The sequence below is a fragment of the Aulostomus chinensis genome, chromosome 21, assembly GCF_037954235.1.
Source record: "Aulostomus chinensis isolate RoL2024-O1b breed Wild chromosome 21, RoL_Achi_v1.0, whole genome shotgun sequence".
NCBI classification, from domain to species: Eukaryota; Metazoa; Chordata; class Actinopteri; order Syngnathiformes; family Aulostomidae; genus Aulostomus; species Aulostomus chinensis.
Window position 1 is genome coordinate 7,259,647 of NC_141340.1, and position 19,214 is coordinate 7,278,860.

The window sequence follows — 19,214 nt, forward strand, 5'->3', positions numbered from 1 at the left end:
ATCGCGTGTCATCAAGGCAAAAAAAAAATGCAACTCAACTGAACTGCAAATAGAAGTGCACTTAAATTTTAAGTCTCAGCTGAGTCACTGTTCAACTGACCTGTGATCATCAGTGCAGCTTCGTGTGTTTAGAGCAGTAAAAAAAAAAGGCTCTTTCTGCTGATGCACAGGATGGCTTGACTATTAAAGGCTATTAAAATGAGGATGGAGAAGCTAGATGGGCTAAAGTATCTCTCTTAAAGAGAATGTGATGGCGTAACCTCAGCCTCCCCTCACTGAAAAGCGCACTTTATTGACAAACGGTCAAGTCATTCACCGGCATCATAGGAAGCAACATCACACCTCCGTGATGGTTTCTCATCCTCCAGAATGACAAGCTGGGCACATATCAGCGAGGAGTGGCCCTTCAGTCTGGGGAAGTGTCACTTTGTCCCCACTAGAAATAATTTAGTCTCAGTAGAGTTGGATTTGCTTTCACAAAGCCCTTTTCTAGTGGATCACCCTGTTCCCAAACTTCCCTCCCTACAGTGCATCCCTCCTTGTTCCAGTTTATGCCCTGAGCTCATTGGCTGGCTGGTGTTGCAGGATTTTACACTACAAGTGACATCCTGGGTCTCAGGTTATTGTCACCACAGCTCCAGGCAGTGCTCATCTCACAGTGAGGTTCCTCGCTGCTGTGTTATCGAGAGAAGTCGTATTTTCTGCAATACATTGGACGCTTCCTTGCATTCGTCCTGCAGGGAGAATTGTATGGAAGGGTTTCAAGATTAGGGAATGATCAAGAATCTATCGACGTAGATGCTGTTATCGATCCTGCTTATTGGGCTAATTTTGGATCTATGCTCTGTATCGATTCGTGATCAGTTTTCTGTGTGGAAAAGAAAGAGTAGACATTATCCTGGCCGTAGTTTAGAAACACTGGTGGTAAAGGATATTCTTGCCCGTGCAGTGAGTGTCTCTTCATTGAGTTTGACCAAAATCCTCCTCAAGTCCCAGTGGATGTTTGTGTCGAATTTGCAGAGAGAAATTGCGCTAACAAGAATGGGACAGGCGTTGCACACATTCGAGGTCACAGTGACCTTTGACAATTGTACCACCAAAATCTTTTCAGTTCATCCATAAGTCCTGGTGGACTTTTGTGTTAAATTTAAAGGACCCCCCCCCCCAGATGTTCCTGAAATAATTGCATTAACGATAAAAATGGATAGTATGGACAGACTACCCGCTTCCAGCCTTTGGATTTCGCCAGCGCAGAGGCAGAATAAAAGATTTTCGCTCCTGATTTTTTTCCTTCTCAACTATTCAACATTTTGCAGTGCGCAAGTGTCAGACGATGATGATGGAGTTAACGATAGCGATTCTCTTAACCCCTCCCAGTCTCAGTTCCCATCCCTGCCCAGGACACGACTGTACAGTACGTACAGTAGTACTTTCCCTCAATTCGCTGAGTTTGTACTGTTTCAGGGTGAACGTGATACCTCATTAAATCTCGAACGTTTGATCAATACATGGTTTGTATTTTAAGGAAAATAAGAAAGACTAAAAACCGGACTGCTTCACACGCTGTTACACTCAGAGGAGGTAAACCCTCATCTGACCTTTCAGGTTGGTAGTAAAGATGGCTGCTGCTGAATTATTGAGATGCTCTGATCCCACTTTCTGCTGCGCAACTGCACTGAAAAACACTTTAAATTATCCATGGCTGCATTTCCCGAATAAGGTCAGTGTGTCAGGTATAATAACGAAGTCTCTCTTCCACCTCATATTATCTCCATGACAAAACTCCGTGTCATAGTAAGTAGACCTTTCTGTTCCTAGTCTTCCTCCTTGTGTCACTCTTTGACACGAATGCTGGATAAGCACTTTAGCCGCCACCGTGAGGAAAAGTGCTGTCCCATGTAGCTGTCACATGGCGGGTCATAACTCACCAGCACTCCCACCGGTCACGTCACCTCATCTTTCTCTAGCCGTGTGAGGGTGCAGGGTTTACTAAGAGGGTGTGGGTGTTGTTGTATTCTGTCGTGCACGCTATTGACTTTTATCACACGCAGTTCTTTGGCCTCATGTTAAATCAATGCCTCATTGACTGGAGTTGCCCAAGACTATTAGTCAAACCACAGCTCAACCTGAATATAGAAATTCTGATTAAATGTGCTATTCAGAATAACTGCACGTTATTCTTCAAGGAAAAGTCTTTGTAAAGACTTCCCTGAAGAAGAAAGGTCAGTCTCAGTGTTGAGTTCTCCTGCATCCAAATGCAATTAAAAACACTGTTTTGGTCATATTAGCATTGTAGTTAAACCGTTATTAGTGATATAATATAGGCTGTCGTGCCTGCTTGTCTCAATCCTTTGGATTTGTGGCTCATATTTGTTTAAAACAGCAAAACTGTGAAACATTAAAAAATTGAATACTCTTTTTAAGTGCAACATAATCGAAAAGTTCTGAAATTTTTTTATTTAATCTGTGATGTAATATATCAACATAATGGAATCCAAAAACACACAAAATGTAAAAGAAAATTTATATAGAAAAAAAGAGAAAATAATGGGGTTTTTTTTAACGCACACAACACAAAATTTGAAATTCAAGTGCATTCAAGTTTCAAATGTGGAGATGTAACAGCAATCACATTATGATCACTTGGATTTAATTTGAGGGGTTAAAATTATTCATTCTACAGGTTTTAACTATTAAAAGTGATGGCTCCTGCAGCCCACTTTGCTTCTGTAGCATCCCTATAGGAGATGTTAACTTAGTCTTAACTGTGTTGCCCTCCGCCCACACTGAGCTGCTCAGTGGCTGCGGCTGCACCGAGCAGCTTCCAGGTGTGTGTGTGTGCGTGTGTGTGTGTGTGTGTGTGTGTGTGTGTGTGTGTGTGTGTGTGTGTGTGTGTGAGAGAGAGAGAGAGTGTGTGTGAAAGTGTGTGAGAGTGTGTGAGAAAGTGATCGTGACATTCCTGCACTCAGTGAACCTTCCTGGAGAATCATGAATATTAATATACAGTATGGTACATACTACTGATGAATTAACAGTTATCGGTCCGTATGGCTGGGTGATGTGACGGTACAGACTGCGTCACTGTTCACACCCAGGAGCAACACCGGGGGGGAACTATGCCTGCGATCACATGATTATTTTGTGATCTTGCAAATCCGGTAGCCTCACAAATTAATGAGCAGACAGGAAGGAGGAGACTAGGAGAGAGAGCTGCAGTTTGTGTGGACGTTCCCCATTTGGGAAGAGTACCATATGGTTCTTTTAAACCATAATCAGATTTACGGAACAATTTTTGCTGTGATAAGAAATTACTCACACCTTGTATAAAAAGATCTTGGCTGAATCTTCTATTGCTATGGTCAATTTCTCCCAGGACCAAGTCAGTATTGGACCTGATTCCAATCCAGCATATCAGATCAGCACAGCTCTGATTTGATAATGTAGACGCTCCGTCTGTTTCAACTCTTTAATCAGGGTACAGTTGGAAAGCAAATTGAAAAACTTTATTTCAAACATGATTTATAGGAACATGAAAACGGCTGCCTGGCAGGATGAACCGTGGGTGTATGATTGGGGAGAAAAAGGCAAAAAAAAAAAAGTAAATATATTCTGAGTTGCCAAAAAAAAGTTCCTTTTGTCTTCATTTTCATTCTAAGGGTCACGCAAAACTTCAGAGCGCATCATGTAGAGTCAGGTGATGAGAGATGATGTGCTGTCTTCCTCTGCAGGTTCACTTCCCAGACGTTGAGAGAGTGGAGTGGCTAAACAAGGTAAAGAATCACACAGCTGTCTCCTGCATTTGTTTGCCTGAGTAAGCTCTCCTTGGAAGAAATGAATACGAAGAAGCTTGCGGCTCCTCTTAGTGCCGGTGCTATGAGCGTTTCCTATATTAACATGCAGCTCTAACGCTTCTGCAGCGGTGACCCTTGGGAATCCCCGTACCAACAACCTGAAATTAAATTCCAAGTAAAATAAGAGGGCACGCCACTAGATTAAATTTTTTTCTGTCTGTTTGATGCATTTAATAGTTTTCTACCTGAGAAGAACTGCATGCGCATAATTACGTGCATGTATTAATGCATGAAAATGTTGCATAAGCCTCTGCTGTGATGTCCCTCTCCTCTCCCCCCGACAGACGGTGAAGCAGATGTGGCCCTACATCTGCAAGTACGTGGAGAAAGTATTCCATGAGACCATCGAGCCGGCGGTGAAAGAGTCCAACAACCACCTCAGCACCTTCTGCTTCAGCAAGATTGACATCGGAGACAAAGTGAGCTCCGTGTGCGTGTGCTGTTGCAGCAGGTGCCTGTTGGGAAAACTGACGTGTGTGTGTGTGTGTGTGTGTGTGTGTGTGTGTGTGTGTGTGTGTGTGTGTGTGTGTGTGTGAACATACATGCATGTCGCTGACATGTATGCTTGTTTGTTAAATAGTTTCCATGAGGGGTCAAGAGACGGGTCAAGCTTATGTTAAGCACGTGGATGTTTGGGGGGGGGGGGGTTGTTGGTGTTGATTGACTGCAGCACTGCAGTGGCCATTAAGCTTCCCTCTGTTGTGGTGTAGCCCTTGAGGGTCAACGGGGTCAAGGTTTACTCGGAGAATGTAGACAAGCGACAAATCATCATGGACCTTCAGATCAGGTGAGGCAACCAGATCTGTATTTGTCATTTAGATTGACGTGTATTATCATGTGTTTGCATCCTCCCTTTAGCTGTGGTTTAAATTGGTTTCTCAGACTAGACACACTTTGAGCTGCAGACAGTCAGACAAACACAAGCTCCTGAGCGGTGGTGAAAAAGACTACATCTATACAGAGTATGAAAATAAACTGGAGGGACGCACAGTGACATCGGTTTCGCCGCATCTTTGTCATTTTTTGAGTATGTTGGTAATGGCCAATTTTAACAAAGGCCCAGTTTTGCGTTCATCTTTTCACCTTTGCTTGTCATTTATTATGAGGAAACAGTGCAGTAAATATATGATTTATGCACTTTTCCAAATGTCCAAATGTAAACATTATAAACATTTGCTATGTTTGCATGTGTTTTTCACTACATAAATATCATATAAACCTGTTTTCATGCAGATAATATTGACACTGTTACATATCAGCTATCAGCCAAATCAGATTTGGATAGAAATTCATTGAGATGTCCAGAAAAACACCACTAATAGCTAATGCCACACTGCTAATTGCCTGGAACGGTCCTCTGGATCTACAGTTTGATCCACACCATTTGTTCCTTGCAGTATCACTTAGCTTTCAACCAATTTTCATCAAAACCTTTCCATGGGTTTCTGAGATACCCTGCTGAAAAACAGACACATGCCAGCGATCACATTTCCTCCATGCTGGAGGTAATGGAGTCTGACTACCAACATGACACGTCTGGGTAATTTTATTTTATTTATTATTTTTTGCAAATGCTTCTCGAGTCGTAAAACATAAAGTGGATGACTAAAACGCGGGGATCTGTATGAGGTCTCAATTGACTCAGCATCATACCTTATCCCACTCAGCAAGACCATAAAAGTCATTCTGAGAAGGAAAGTGACTGAACCCTGGTAGAAGATTTTAATCAGGCCTGCTGTTGTTTTGATCAGCTTTGTAGGCAACACAGAGATTGACGTGGACATCAAGCGTTACTACTGCAAAGCCGGAATCAAGAGCGTTCAGGTAAGAAAATCCTCTTTTTTTTTCTTCAGTCTTTTAACAATTCGTCGCAGCAGCGCAGTGAGTTGTGGCCTGTCGAGTGGTTGTCAGGAAGAGAACAGGAAGTGACTCGGTAAAAGTCTCAGGTCTGTCCTGTCATTTCGAATTTGAGAATCTCTCCGTTGTGGATGAACCACTTTCTTCTTTGAAGCATTTAACAACAGGATGCTGAAGGCGTTCGTACAGCACTTCCCCTCTCTGCAGTAAGCTCCGTCTGCACTTTTATCAAATGTCTAGAAAGCTTTCAGGTATATACGTGGGTAAATTCATTCTACTCTGGTATGAAGACATAAATTAACGGCTGACATCAGCGGTGAAGTGTGTGGACTCGTGCTGATGAGGCACAGAACAGGAGAGGCAGAAGAATCATGAACTGTATTTCTCAACAGAAGTGAAATGATTCCCAGACAGACACACACAACAAAAACAATTAAAAGCTGAAGAATAACCAAATCAAGCAAGACCAAATTTGAAAAAGAAAAGAGACCTCTTAGAATAAAACAGTTTCTCTAAGTGTCAGTTAAATGAAACAGAAGAATTCCTCCTCTCTTTGAGTCGGATGGGGTTTTCTTGACAATAAATGAAATGAAAGAATGTTTCATCTTTCTTCTGATGCCAAGTAATATTTTTTTTACCTCACTCATTATGAGGCAATGTGGGTGGATCCTTAAAAATAACTATTAATGACCTCAGTATCATCTGATGTACGGATTCACCAAATGTAAAATCTTTCTTGTGCAGGAAGCTCCAGGAGAGGATTCCCTTCTTGTGCGGTTGTCAATTCCATTACCGTGTGTGTTTTATTGCTCTTGTATGTCCTTGACATCAGTGTGCCTCATTGGAGACTGACTTAGTGCCATTACGTGGTTCCCTGGGGGATCTTTGTTGCTGCCCCAATTATGTAACTCTGACAGACCTACATATCTCAACCGCTCATTATCAACCTCTTATCGAGTGCATCACTCCTTGAGCTTGTTTATGTGGCACAGAGCAGGTGTCTTTATTGGTTAAACACTGTCTGATAGCTTTTATCTAATGTCAGACCAGTGTTGCTCCACCAGTACGACTGGGGTTGACTTGCTTCCACAGCTGATGTACAAAGATTATATAAATGATTCGTTTAACTTTTGACTGTCTGTGTAGCGCCATCATCAGTTTGAAGCCTCAGCCGCTGTTGTTGACCAAAACCCAAAAGCAAATATCGTCATTAGCCTCAGCAGCACTCTAGTTAGCAAATGTTAACATGCTAACACAACATGCTAAACAGCCTGTCAGCATAAAGTGTTAATTTGTTAGCAAGCTATTCTTAGTATTTCATTTAAACCCCCTGTGATTATGGCTTTGTGGAGCTGCTATGTGTCTCCTACCCTTAAAGTGAAACTTTAACAAAAAAGTGTATTTTGTCTTTCAGATACTGACAAATGCCTCCTTTTGCTGGAAGCTAATTAACCCCCATTGCTTCCAACTGCTATTAGCAGCAAAACTGGTCTAGAATTTCTTTATTCTTTCCCCAGTCTCATGCTCATTAATCCGCAAGCACTTTGATTTGAGCAATAAAAAAAAACAAAACTAGCTAAAACCAGGAAGTGTCAAATTTTGTTTTTAGCTCAAATCAAAGTTCTGCTGTAAGTGGTGCACAAAGGACGTCTTGCTTTTGCAAATTAATGCAATCATCCAACTCATGGGCTACTTTGGGCACTTTTGGATACTTTTAAATTTCCTTTATATTCAACATTAAGAAGTTTAAAATATTAAATTCTAAAATCACCTGTATGACATTTTTTAATGTACTTTGTGGCACGCCAGAGTTTGCCCTCTTGCTGTTAGCAGGTGTAGGTCTACCACTGTTATATCAGTCCTGTAAAAATTCAGTAAGTGGAACATGATTTCCCACAGCTTGGTACGTAGTAAAATGATAGATGATGTGAAGGAAATATTCTTCTTTGTTTGGTGTGATTTTTGCCTCGGGACTTTGGTGTAGGCGAGCTTTTTTTAATTCATTTGATCTACAGTTTTTCTTCTATGTCGCAGATGATGAACTGAAGGGTATTTTGTCTCTTCTCCAGGTCTTAATGTCCCATTAGTCTCCCACCCTTGTTTGGAGTTTCATATGACAGCGTTTACTCACAAGAGCTTCATACCAACTCAATGAGTATCGCTTTCAAGAGAGTTACTGATATTGATTTCCCCTGCGCTTTATGAGTATTTGGTTCACTGGCATAATTGCTTTTTCCTGCACTTTTCTTCACTTAATTGTCACCCTGTAAATCCAAACATAGCCTTAATACATTGCAGCTAGAATATAAGCAGTCTTTGTTTCCTGGTATAGATTAAAGCAGCTGATGGGATTCACATGACAGCTCAAAGGCTCCTCCAACACTATAATCCTCATAATTGTCCTAATATGTTATGAAGAAGGTGGCATCAGGCAGGTGTGAAGCCAGGCTGTGATCGAGTTTCCAACCTGTCATGTGCTACAGCTAACAGCTCCACCACACAGGAATGTCAGCCGGGTGTATGAGCTTTGCTCTCGCATATGTGTTGATGTGTTCCTCTTGTGCTCCTTAGATCCACGGCGTGTTGAGAGTGGTGATGGAACCGTTGCTGGGTGACATGCCACTTGTGGGAGCGCTGTCTCTGTTCTTCCTCAAGAAGCCAGTATGTCTGATTAAATTTCACCAATAAATTCATTTAATGTTTAATGTAGCAGCAGGGGAACGGATACTGACAGTCTAAAAGATTCACATGATTAGAGTCGAAACTGTTCAACAAGGCTGATTAAAATTTAAGTATCTCCATCTTTTCTCCTCATCATTTAGCTCAGTTGACGTGGCATCATTCCGTTTCACCCTTTTTTGCCAAGTTTGACCTCATTTATGAATATGACAAAATGCCTTTCCTAATCATTTGTATCTGTTCATCCTCCCTAACTTTTTTAATAGGCCAATATTGCACCTCATTTGTGTTGGTTTACTGGTTAAAATTCTAAACAATAATAGTAATCGCAGCTGGATCCCATCATAATGAGTTTCTTTCATTATACAGCCACACATTCCAGTTTCCCTCCTCTGCATTGAAATTTCTACTCCTACAGCATGGACTTTAGCCACTGCTGCGCTGTTTAAAAGAAATGTTTGACCGACTTATAATATCAAATGGGAGCACCCAGTGGAGCTATAGCTGAGCTTTAAATAGCTACAGATCAAGCCAGCCCTACTTTGGCAGATTTCTCTACCCCAGGCGCTCTACTGAAGCTCAAGGTGGATATTTTACCGTAGGAGGCAGAAGAGAGAAATCATCTGCTTTAGTCAGTAATTCTTGCCCACATGTGTAGACACAGTTATGTGTCTAAATCTACCTTTGCTTCTAAATGTGGAACATTACAGGGATATAAAGAAATGACAAATTTCATGTGAGGGGGAAAGAATAACCATAATTTATACTCTGGACTTTATGGTGTTTCTTGGAGATGTGCCATACAAGGTCTGAGTCTTGGTGCCAAATGAAATAAAAAAATTCCAGACCATAACAGGTCTTGGCCAGGTCGAGCTGTCTCATCACCGATGTGACTCAGTGAAGAATAGATAAAAATGTGCAACACATTCTACAGTGTTCTAACTCATTTACACAGTGGTTATGTAATGGGTTCTATCTCTTTCGACTAGCTGGATTGTGACTATCTTTATGTGTATTGATGAATACAGCTAATAAATCTTCTGATAGCAAGTTTGGCAATAAATCAGTGTCAAATCCTTTTAAAGTGCTTCCCATGGCCGTAATCGAAAATCGATGCAATCTCTTGTAGCTGCAGCTAGCAGCAGGTGGCTTAGCTTAGCGTAAAAACTGCACATACCATTCCCACAACACCCAAAGCCGCCTACATGATTCCCAGCTCAGCAGCGTACATTGAATCTGCTGCAGTGTAAGCAACTCTGGAAAAAAAAGTAGGGTTCATTAAGAAAGACCAGCTCCCTCAGCTGGGAGGAAGAAACGGATTAAAGCTTCTGAAGTCTCAACTGATGCTAGTCATACATCTCATTATTTTTACTGTCTTCCCTTATTCAAATGTCATACCTGCTGCCAGCTTTTCTCTGAAGTGGAGCGCAATCAGTGTATAATTGGATCAGCTTTTGACCAAAACTAGCACCCAAAATGGGGGAAAATGGATTCTATTTGAACTCATTAACCCTGAACACTAATGAGAACCCAGAGGGCTGCTGCTGCTGATATGAATATTTCACTAATCTTGGTGTTTTTGAGGATAGGTTCTCTCTGTCCTTTTGCTGTAACTGTAGCTTAATATGCACACAGCAACCTTTCTAAAAACAAGGAAAGCTTCAAATGAAACAAGGACAAAAATGTGAGGGCAAACATTTGTTTTTCAAGAAAAAAAGAAGCTTAGTTGTGGTGATGCTGAGGTCATGTGTTTTAGTGTGTAGTCGCACTAGCTGCTAGCTTATACGTTAGCTTTGTAATTCTAACAGTTACATTTGCACTTCAACAATCATATAGGTGGGGTCCATTAGTGAAGATTATCTCACTGAACAAAGCATGTAAGTTTCTTAAACTCGTTCACCCCAGAGCTGAATTTCTGCTGTAATCCAAAAATCGAATGTAATAGTTTGTTTTGCTACTGGCTGGGTAACTCATGACGATGCTAACTACAGATTTTAGTGAGAAGAATAAAACTAAATCCCCAAATGCCAAAAAAAAAAACCCTGAAGAGACACATTTAAGTCCAAAGTAGTTTTTTGTTTTTTTTTCTGAGTAAGATAAGAATTAAACACTCAGACTTTTAATCTAATGCAGTTTGACTAAAGCATGGATGGGGATGATAGCATGATAAGGACGAATATTAAACCCAGGACTAAGTAACAGCTAAGATTAACATCATCAGTTTCTAGACTTTATAGAGTTAGTTACAAAGTAAGATAACCCTCAGTCTGAGTGTCCCTGTTCCTTGAATAAGTGAACAGGGCACATGTGCGGTAGGTGAGGTAGCTCTGTCTTCTAAACGGACCACCTTGTAGCAAAATTATCCATAAAACCTTTGATTTATTTGGGCTCGCTGCAGCTCGTGTGTGTGAGACTAGGCTGTTATAAATCAGCTGGGTTTGTTGGCCGGAAAACAACAAGTCGAGTGTTAAACGTAGCCCTGGCAGCAGGAAACAATAAAGTGTCTGAATCAATTTACACTTTCCATTCTTTCAGACTGATTAACTGGTATTCTCTCCTTCTCTCCTCTCTGTATTTTTTAGCTTCTGGACATCCACTGGACAGGCCTCACCAATATTCTGGACATTCCTGGACTCAAGTAAGTCAACTTCAACTTGTTTGTCTTGCTTCTCAAGGAAATGTTTGAAAAGAAAGGTGATATTTCTAAGGAGCAGCTTGAGGAAATGCAGGGTTTAGTTTCAGGAAACCTAGTGCTTTTTTTTTTTGGTAGTATTAGCAATAGTAGTGTGCAAGAGCTTGACCTGGATGGATATAGGTTAATATGTTTGTTTCCATAAATATGTGCATTCATAACTATTAACAGTTAGATTAAGGTCATAGTTCCAAATATTTCAAAGCTCTAACAAGGGTGGAACAGGTTCTATCAGTCTTTTCCTCTTGCTCATATTAATTGTCTTTCCCTTTGGGTAGTTACTCCTAGCCATGTGGGCTGAGCAGGAGAGTAAATTAATGTCGATTAAGAGACGCTAACAGCTTCAACACAATTACTCGCTGCTGTCTTAAGTGCTTCATACATTATTAACACCATAAATAGAGTGACACATGTATGCTGCACGTGATTTGATTGGATTACAGCTGCATGTCATTTAGCCTGGTGACGTGAACAGGCTACGGTCACAGTGGCCAGTGTCCCCATGCCCTTCTGTAGAATCCTCTGCAGGGGTGAAATGGATCCATGTAACTTTTGCAATGCAATATGTGTGTGTGTGTGTGTGTGTGTGTGTGTGTGTGTGTGTGTGTGTGTAGGGGGGGACACGTGAAAAGAGTGCTGCAGGACAGGCTCAGATGGTGAAATGTTAGTAGCAGAGTTCCTTGACTACAATGTCAGACAGACAGACGGCATCAGCTGCCTGCTTGTCAGCCAGCGTGTCTCTCTTAAAGCCCCGTTATTACTGTTATGTAACAAACACTATTTAACGTGTCATTGCTGCTGTGTCGGTGTCAGAATCAGAGTGAAAACAAGACTGCAGCCATGCTTGCGCCTCTGTGAGGTTTTACTAAGGCACTACCCTGCATACTAACGCTGTGCACAGCTCAGGCTAATGGGAATGTCATTAGTTCTGTATTATGCCATTAAAAATGCAGGGAACTAATTTACCGGAGTCAGATGTGAAAGGACCAATGTGATTACAATTAATCTGTAGTTGGGCATGAATGACAAATGCACGGATATTTCTCTCAGAACCACAAGTGTGGACCACCTCTTGGAGGAAGTAGAGTAAAAGTCGGGGGATTACCAACGTTGCAAGGGTCCCTCAGCAGGTGACCGGGAACATGGATTGAAATGAACTTTTTTGCTGACCTGCCTCTGCGGCTGGTGGATTCTAGAATCTACCATCCATTCATTTTGTTTTTTTTAAACTGGCAATGTGTAACTGCTTGTGCAAGTGGGCTGTTTTACTTACTTCCACTGTTAGTCTGGCAGTAGGATTATACAAAAGCTGTGACTGTTTTGGAGGGGTGCTGTACGGGCCAGAGGAGAATTTATTCGGGTTTGGGGTGGATTAGTCATAGCGCCACCTGGTTTTTAGACTTTGATGTACTCTTCCTCATGGGTTGACCAGACCCATCACAAACTTGCTCAGAAATACCTTAAAAACCTGGCAATGGGTAACTGTGAGACTGTGAGTTTTAATCAGACATTGTTGCCATGATGAGGCGTCCCATTTTGATTTTCTGCCATAGAACACAAAGCATTTCAAACTGGACTCCACATGGTCAGATATCTGTCTTCAAGTTGAATTCAAGCTGTATTGCCACTGCGTGTTTGTTGGAAGTAAGCCCAATACAACAAACATCATTAAACTTCAGAATTAATCTGTCTCAACGCATGTATGGAACAGCATCATATTTGGTGTGTGCACCAACTGGTGGACACAAGAAGTGATATTTACAACACAGTGCAGGCATTAGTCTCCTCCCTCATGCGAAGATGTATTTATCAGCTTTTGCCTCCTTTTCGCTCTACGGAACAGCCACACTGTGACGTGCATGGGCTTGTGAGGACCTGCGCACCACTGATTGCATCTGTTTGGAGACGTGCACAAGAGTACCAGGAGATGAAAGTCAGCCTTGGCAGGGATATGTACCTTCTGATTGCTCTATAGGTGCGCAAATGAACATTTATACTCTGCAAGAATTACGAATATTTTCTCATGTACACACAAACTGTGAGACAAGCATTAGAGTTGTAATGTGCACAAAAACTGTTTAGTACATACAGTACTCCTATTTGGACATCACAGCTCTGTACATGTTCTGTAAAAAAATTGCAACAAAAACCCTGAGTGCAAGAAAATTGATTTTTTTTTAATTTGTTTTGGAGGTAGAAAAGCTGGTTGCTCATTTGTGTTCTTGCTTTGTCCCTCCATGGCTACTTGTTTAATGGTCAGAGTGAGGCTTTGGAATGTAAAAAACTGCCTGTGTGTGTGTGTGTGTGTGTGTGTGTGTGTGTGTGTGTGTGTGTGTGTGTGTGTGTGTGTGTGTGTGTGAGAAGCGAGAGAGATAGAGAGAGAGAGAAAAAAAATCTTTTATTTATCTGCAACTATGGCAAAAGTAAGTCCCTGTCCACACCAGCGTGACTATGCTACCAATGCTGCTAAAACCGTTGTGGCCTGTCAAAGGAGGATGGGAATTTATTTTTAACAGGGAGCATTTTATGGTATGACTGTGTGTGTGTGTGTGTGTGTGTGTGTGTGTGTGTGTGTGTGTGTGTGTGTGTGTGTGTTTGTGTTTGTGCAGTCAGTGAGGGTGTCCTGGTGTTTATGCCAGAGGAGCAACAGAAATGCAGCAATAAGCACTGATGCAGCAGGATTCCCTCCACACCCTCAGTTCTCAGCTGGAGAAAAGCTGTCTCGCTTCTGATCGCTCCCCCACCAGAGAACCATAATGTCTCTAATCGGCTCACAAAAAAGGAACTGTAGCCTGCTGCCTTGCTGGCAGACGAAGCAAAGATTGATCAAATACATTTTTTTTTCCGGCTCCAGAGAAACTCAGGCAGGTTTATTTCACAGGAGTTTTATGCTGCCTCACTGTTATTTCACAGGTGGAGTTTTTAAATGATTGACTGATTTAGCAGGAACCTGGGTAATGGCCTCCTGTCAGTTCCCTAAGTAGGTTTATTAATCATCATTTAAATAAGTTCAGTTTATTACAGAAATAAATAGCAAGCACTGCACAATTGTCATGAATTGCCATTTATAATGTTGAAGTAATTTTATTCCAACATGAAATTCCATCCATTTAAAACCTATTTTGCACCTTTTTGTTATTTTTGTTAATGTTAACATTTTACGAATTTGACACTCAGAAACTATAACATCTTGATTTTAAATCAATATCGAGAACCGTAGGCGATTCCTGGATTTTTAAAAAAGCTGCACACCACAGATCGTTGTTTGCTGATGACTTTATTCCAACCTGTTGAATTGTAGGTACTCAAAAGCTAAAGGATTGATTCTCAACCTATATTTGTGACCTATGTGCAGTTGTGGATGACATCAGTGTAAATGACAGTTGCAGGAATGAATGCCAACACAGCCGCACAAAGATGGAAACTACAGGAAAAGAGAAGCCAAGAAAGTAGGGTGAGAGTGTTGCAAGGTGCTTAGCTGGCAGTGGCCTTGATTTTATCCCTGTAGATTTATTATTACCCATTGTCACAGACTTTGACTGGACTTTTTTTGGGACATTTAATTATATACCTGATTTTTTTAAAAATTGCTAAATCACATCAAATTACATTATTTTCTCCTTGTAACTGGTACTCATCCAGGCTTGTAAAGACTTGATTTTACAAAACAGGTACATTTTTGGCACACAATAGATGTCAGGAGCAAGGAGTTACAAAGAGCTGTCTGGCTGGGCTTCCTCCCTGTAAGACTAAAGTCAAGGATAAAAAGGTCCTAATATACGAACAAATTTGGAGAAGACTGCTGGGCTCAGTTCAACTGGTCATAAAGGATGGGATATTTCCTAAATTTATCATATCAATTTTATACAAGCTGCCGAGTAGCTGTTTTAAGGTTTTACATTGGTGTTTGTGTCAAAAAACGCTGGGGTCTGGTGTATCAGATCTTGTGTAACAGCGAAAGTGTGACTTACAAGGCTGCTTGTCACATGATCATGTTCTTGCCTGTCATATAGCATCACTGAAGCTCACTTTATAGATTTAGCAAGTGTGCTTCAGAGTCCTGGGCCTGCTCCAGAAATAATTTCAAGATCAGTTCCCAGAAAGTAACTCAGATTCCTTACAATAGGCTGTACGCTGGACTTCATGACATATGGTCAATTGTCCTGTAATCACGACTGTTTTTCAGCCAGAGCAGTAATGCCGTATGATGAATTTTTATTGCTATTCTATTTTTATTGCTGTGATTTGACTGCTGAAGATTCCAGCGGTATGAATATATTAATGGCTGGCGCAATGTCGTGTTTAATCATAAGTAAATCAGACTGACTTTTCAAACGTTTGTTGGCTGCAATCTTTAGAAATGTACTGTACTAAACTGAGATTAAAGGAGAATATTTATAACCCAAGGGCACCCTTACTGTCTGGTAAATAATGCATGGCTTCATTCTGTTTATCCTCCTTCCCTCCCTTCTCTGAAACCATCCTGCCCTCACAGTGGCCTCTCTGACAGTCTGATTCAAGACATTATCTACAGCTATCTGGTGCTACCCAACCGTATCACCGTCCCACTGGTTGGCGATGTGGAACTGGCTCAGCTACGCTTCCCCCTGCCAAAGGTACAAGTCCAACTCTGTAGCCAAAAGTAAAGCAAGAACTGGAGAATGTTTGTTTACATGCTGCAGCTTCATGAGGGAATTGAGAGTTAGGAGATGAAAGTCTCTGATAGTCACACACCTCTTGAGGGGCTTTGGGGGGTGTGTGTGTGTGTGTGAGTGTGTGTGTGTGTGTGTGCGTGTGCGTGTGCGCGCTTGCGCGTGTGTGTTTTGTGTTTTGAGTATTTCCTTTGTTGGTTGTGAAAAGCCCACCCGCAGTATCAAAAGACAACTAAAGCAGCAAAACAGTGTGTCAAGGCTTCATTGCTTGCACTTGTATCCATAGCAACAAGATGAACTCTTCACGCATCTTCAAATGCAGGCAACATGTTTGTGATTTTAATATTATTTATTATTTTGTGATTGGCGCTGTTTTATTGCATATTATAAACTAAAAATTTCATTTTTGCAGAAGCTGTTGTTTTATTTAGATTGTTAAGATGATAAAATATTCTGAATGACAATCAACATTGCCACAGACTATTACATTTGCACATGCAGTTCTTGCGGTCTCTCCATTCATTTTAACAATTACAAATTCAATTCAGTATGAACAGGAATAATTTAATTATTGCCTTGTCTGATGATGTCATCTCATCCATTCGGACTCTTCCACTTACACATGGAGATTCTACAGTATCACGGTAAATTATAAGCCACCTTTATGGTTGGTTTGCTTGACTGAGCAGACGCAAACAGTTTTGCGCGAGTGCATGCATTCATGTAGCAGTGTGCTCATCACCACCACATGTAAACACAACAGCATGAGCATGGAGGGTGAGATGTTCAACTATTTGGGCTCGCATTTTGACACAGATTTCATTTCGGAGCCGTGACTTCCTTCACTACACTACCACCTCGGAACGTTATCTGCCCTGATTGTGTAGTCTTCCTGAATTGAATAAGCTGTCGTGAGTACATCGGATGTGACATTACCTGCAGAGAAAACTGGCCTCTTCCTACATTTGGCAGGAACACAAAGCTATAAAAGGGGTTAGAGACTGCTATTTGAGAGCAGTTCTACTTAAAACTCCCTGCATTTATCTCCAGGGAGTCCTGAGGATTCACTTCCTGGAAGCTCAGGACCTGGAGGGGAAGGATAAGTTTTTTGGGGGGCTGATTAAGGGAAAGTCGGACCCATATGGCATCCTGCAGATTGGAAACCAGCTCTTCCAGAGCAAAACCATCAAGGAAAGCCTTCATCCAAAATGGAATGAAGTTTATGAAGTAAGAAGTTTCAAATCTCTTCATATTACAGCAGTGCAGTGCTATTCTTGAGCAGTGCTTACTCGTGTGCTCTCTCTAGTTTCATCAAAGTGGGAAATGTGTCGATTGACCCACCGTGATTGTTTGAACGAGCGATCAATATGTTCTTGTCCTATTCAGGCATTGGTATATGAGCCCTCGGGTCAACATCTTGAGATCGAGTTGTTTGATGAGGATCCAGACAAAGATGATTTCCTGGGAAGGTGAGCTGCTCTCATTTCCTGCTTCGACTGATCTTATCACACATTTCTCCTGAGAAACAAAGGATCAGTGCTGATACCCGTCCAATTTCCATGATTCACCAGGTAGCAGGCGAAGAGTATTTGACAACAGAAATTTGTTCATCCATAGTAGATGTATAATATAATCAGAGCTGGTGGTACTGAACTAATGTAGGACCCCCCCACCAATTTCAATATAATATAATCTGAATCTGCCCTAAACTGTTATGGGCTCTTCCCTGGCACACGTGCCACCCCTCCACTACATTTCATGATAATCATCTTGTTTTTTTTTTTTGTAATCCTGCTAAAAGTAGGAGAGCGCAAAATTCAGCCGGTGCCAATATTTGAAAAAGAATCTGATTTTATGTTAAAAGGATCTGCGCTGAAACTGAATGTGTTCCCACGTGGCTCGTACAGCAACCCTCCAAGTTTTGTAAAATCTGCATTTTTATACATAATCCTGTTGTCAATTTACATACTTGCAGACATGGGTGAAAACAGAACCTCCTTCGCAGTGGTAAATGTGTGGTATTGCTCCTTGTGTTACTTTTAACTCCTATTCTAATGAATCATCATAGACCATTTATGGTATGTACATGCATATTGTGTATTTGTGGAAGCTTCTGTCCTCTCCAGCACCACTTCAGTTACCAGAAATACAGTGTGGGAATTACAGAGAGATCCATGTTACTGTATTTTGCACCTCTACACTGAGTTGTAATCAGCCAGCTGTACACAAACTTACGCCTCAGTAGTATGGTACAGTATCACATACGGTACCCTAAGCCCAGCCTGGTGCAGGGCTGATGAAAGTGTGCATGTAGACATCGTTTGATATGAAACAAGAGGTTTCATCTCGCAGTTCTGAGACCAAGGACAAACTCAATTGATTTTACCCTGAGGCTGAAAGAATGCACCCCAGCTCTTACAACACACCACGGCCAATCAATACCTGGAACCCTTCCTCTCAGATTAATTGCTGTGATGCCTCTGCTTGTTGTTTGCCAACCAAATTTAGGTAATTATTTGTCGTTACCCACAGCTTGATGATCGACATGACTGAGCTGTACAAAGAACAGAAGGTAGATGAGGTAAGACACAGAATGGGCTTTTTCCTATGAAACATCTAATTATGCTTTTTTATGAATATTGCATAATATGTCTTAAAGGATTAGTGTAACGGCATTACGAAATACGCCATTTACTTTCTTTTTGAGAGTGAGACGGGTGAATCAATGCCACCCACATGTCTTTGGAAATGTGAAGCGGCAGCCAAACAGATTTTCATGGTGCTAAGACAGGAAACAAGAGGGTTTAGCTATCCTGCCAGTCTGAAATACACCTACGACCAGTTCTTAAGCTTTTCCATTAACATATGTCTTGAATGCGTTGGTGGTCTAGAAATTTCAAAGTGTTGAGAAGACTCTAGAAAAATACTACAGGGCATTCAGATGGCACATGCGTTTAGCAATGTGAGCCAAACCCAACATAGATTAAGCAGTGATGAGTGGACCCTCGACATGGTGAAGCTTCATAATAATAATAATTGGACTTTACATGAGGGCGGCATGGAGGTGCAGTGGTCAGCACTAGCGCCTCACAGCAAGAAGGTTTCCGGTTTAAGTCCCGGCTCCAGCACAGGATCTTTCTGTGTGAGTCTGCATGTTCTCCCTGTGCCTGCGTGGGTTCTCTCTGGTACTCCGTCTTCCTCCCACAGCCCAAAGACATCAAGAGGGGACGAGGCTGATTGATACTCTAAATCAGGGGTGTCCAAACTGGTCCAGTAAGGGCCGGTGTGGCTGCAGGTTTTCATTCCAATCGAGCAAAAGCGACACCTGATCTAGAATCAGGTGTTGCTTTTGCTCGGGTGGAATGAAAACCTGCAGCCACACCGGCCCTTACTGGACCAGTTTGGACACTCCTGCTGAAAATTGACCGTAGGTGTGACTGTGAGTGTGAATGGTTGTCTGTCTAAATGTGTTGGCCCTGTGAT

General features: G+C 41.6%; 1 protein-coding gene across 3 annotated transcripts in view; it reads left to right on the forward strand.

Annotated features, from left to right (window-relative positions):
* Positions 1 to 19,214, forward strand: part of esyt2b (extended synaptotagmin-like protein 2b) — a 32,824-nt gene that overhangs the window by 1,236 nt on the left and 12,374 nt on the right. For all 3 annotated transcript variants that reach the window (XM_086190970.1, XM_086190967.1, XM_086190969.1), the window contains exons 2-11: positions 3,729 to 3,770; positions 4,136 to 4,270; positions 4,562 to 4,638; positions 5,603 to 5,675; positions 8,280 to 8,369; positions 10,970 to 11,025; positions 15,575 to 15,695; positions 16,782 to 16,958; positions 17,118 to 17,200; positions 18,264 to 18,312. In XM_086190970.1, the coding sequence (XP_086047096.1) occupies positions 3,729 to 3,770; positions 4,136 to 4,270; positions 4,562 to 4,638; positions 5,603 to 5,675; positions 8,280 to 8,369; positions 10,970 to 11,025; positions 15,575 to 15,695; positions 16,782 to 16,958; positions 17,118 to 17,200; positions 18,264 to 18,312 (903 nt within the window). The remainder of the gene's footprint in view (positions 1 to 3,728; positions 3,771 to 4,135; positions 4,271 to 4,561; positions 4,639 to 5,602; positions 5,676 to 8,279; positions 8,370 to 10,969; positions 11,026 to 15,574; positions 15,696 to 16,781; positions 16,959 to 17,117; positions 17,201 to 18,263; positions 18,313 to 19,214) is intronic.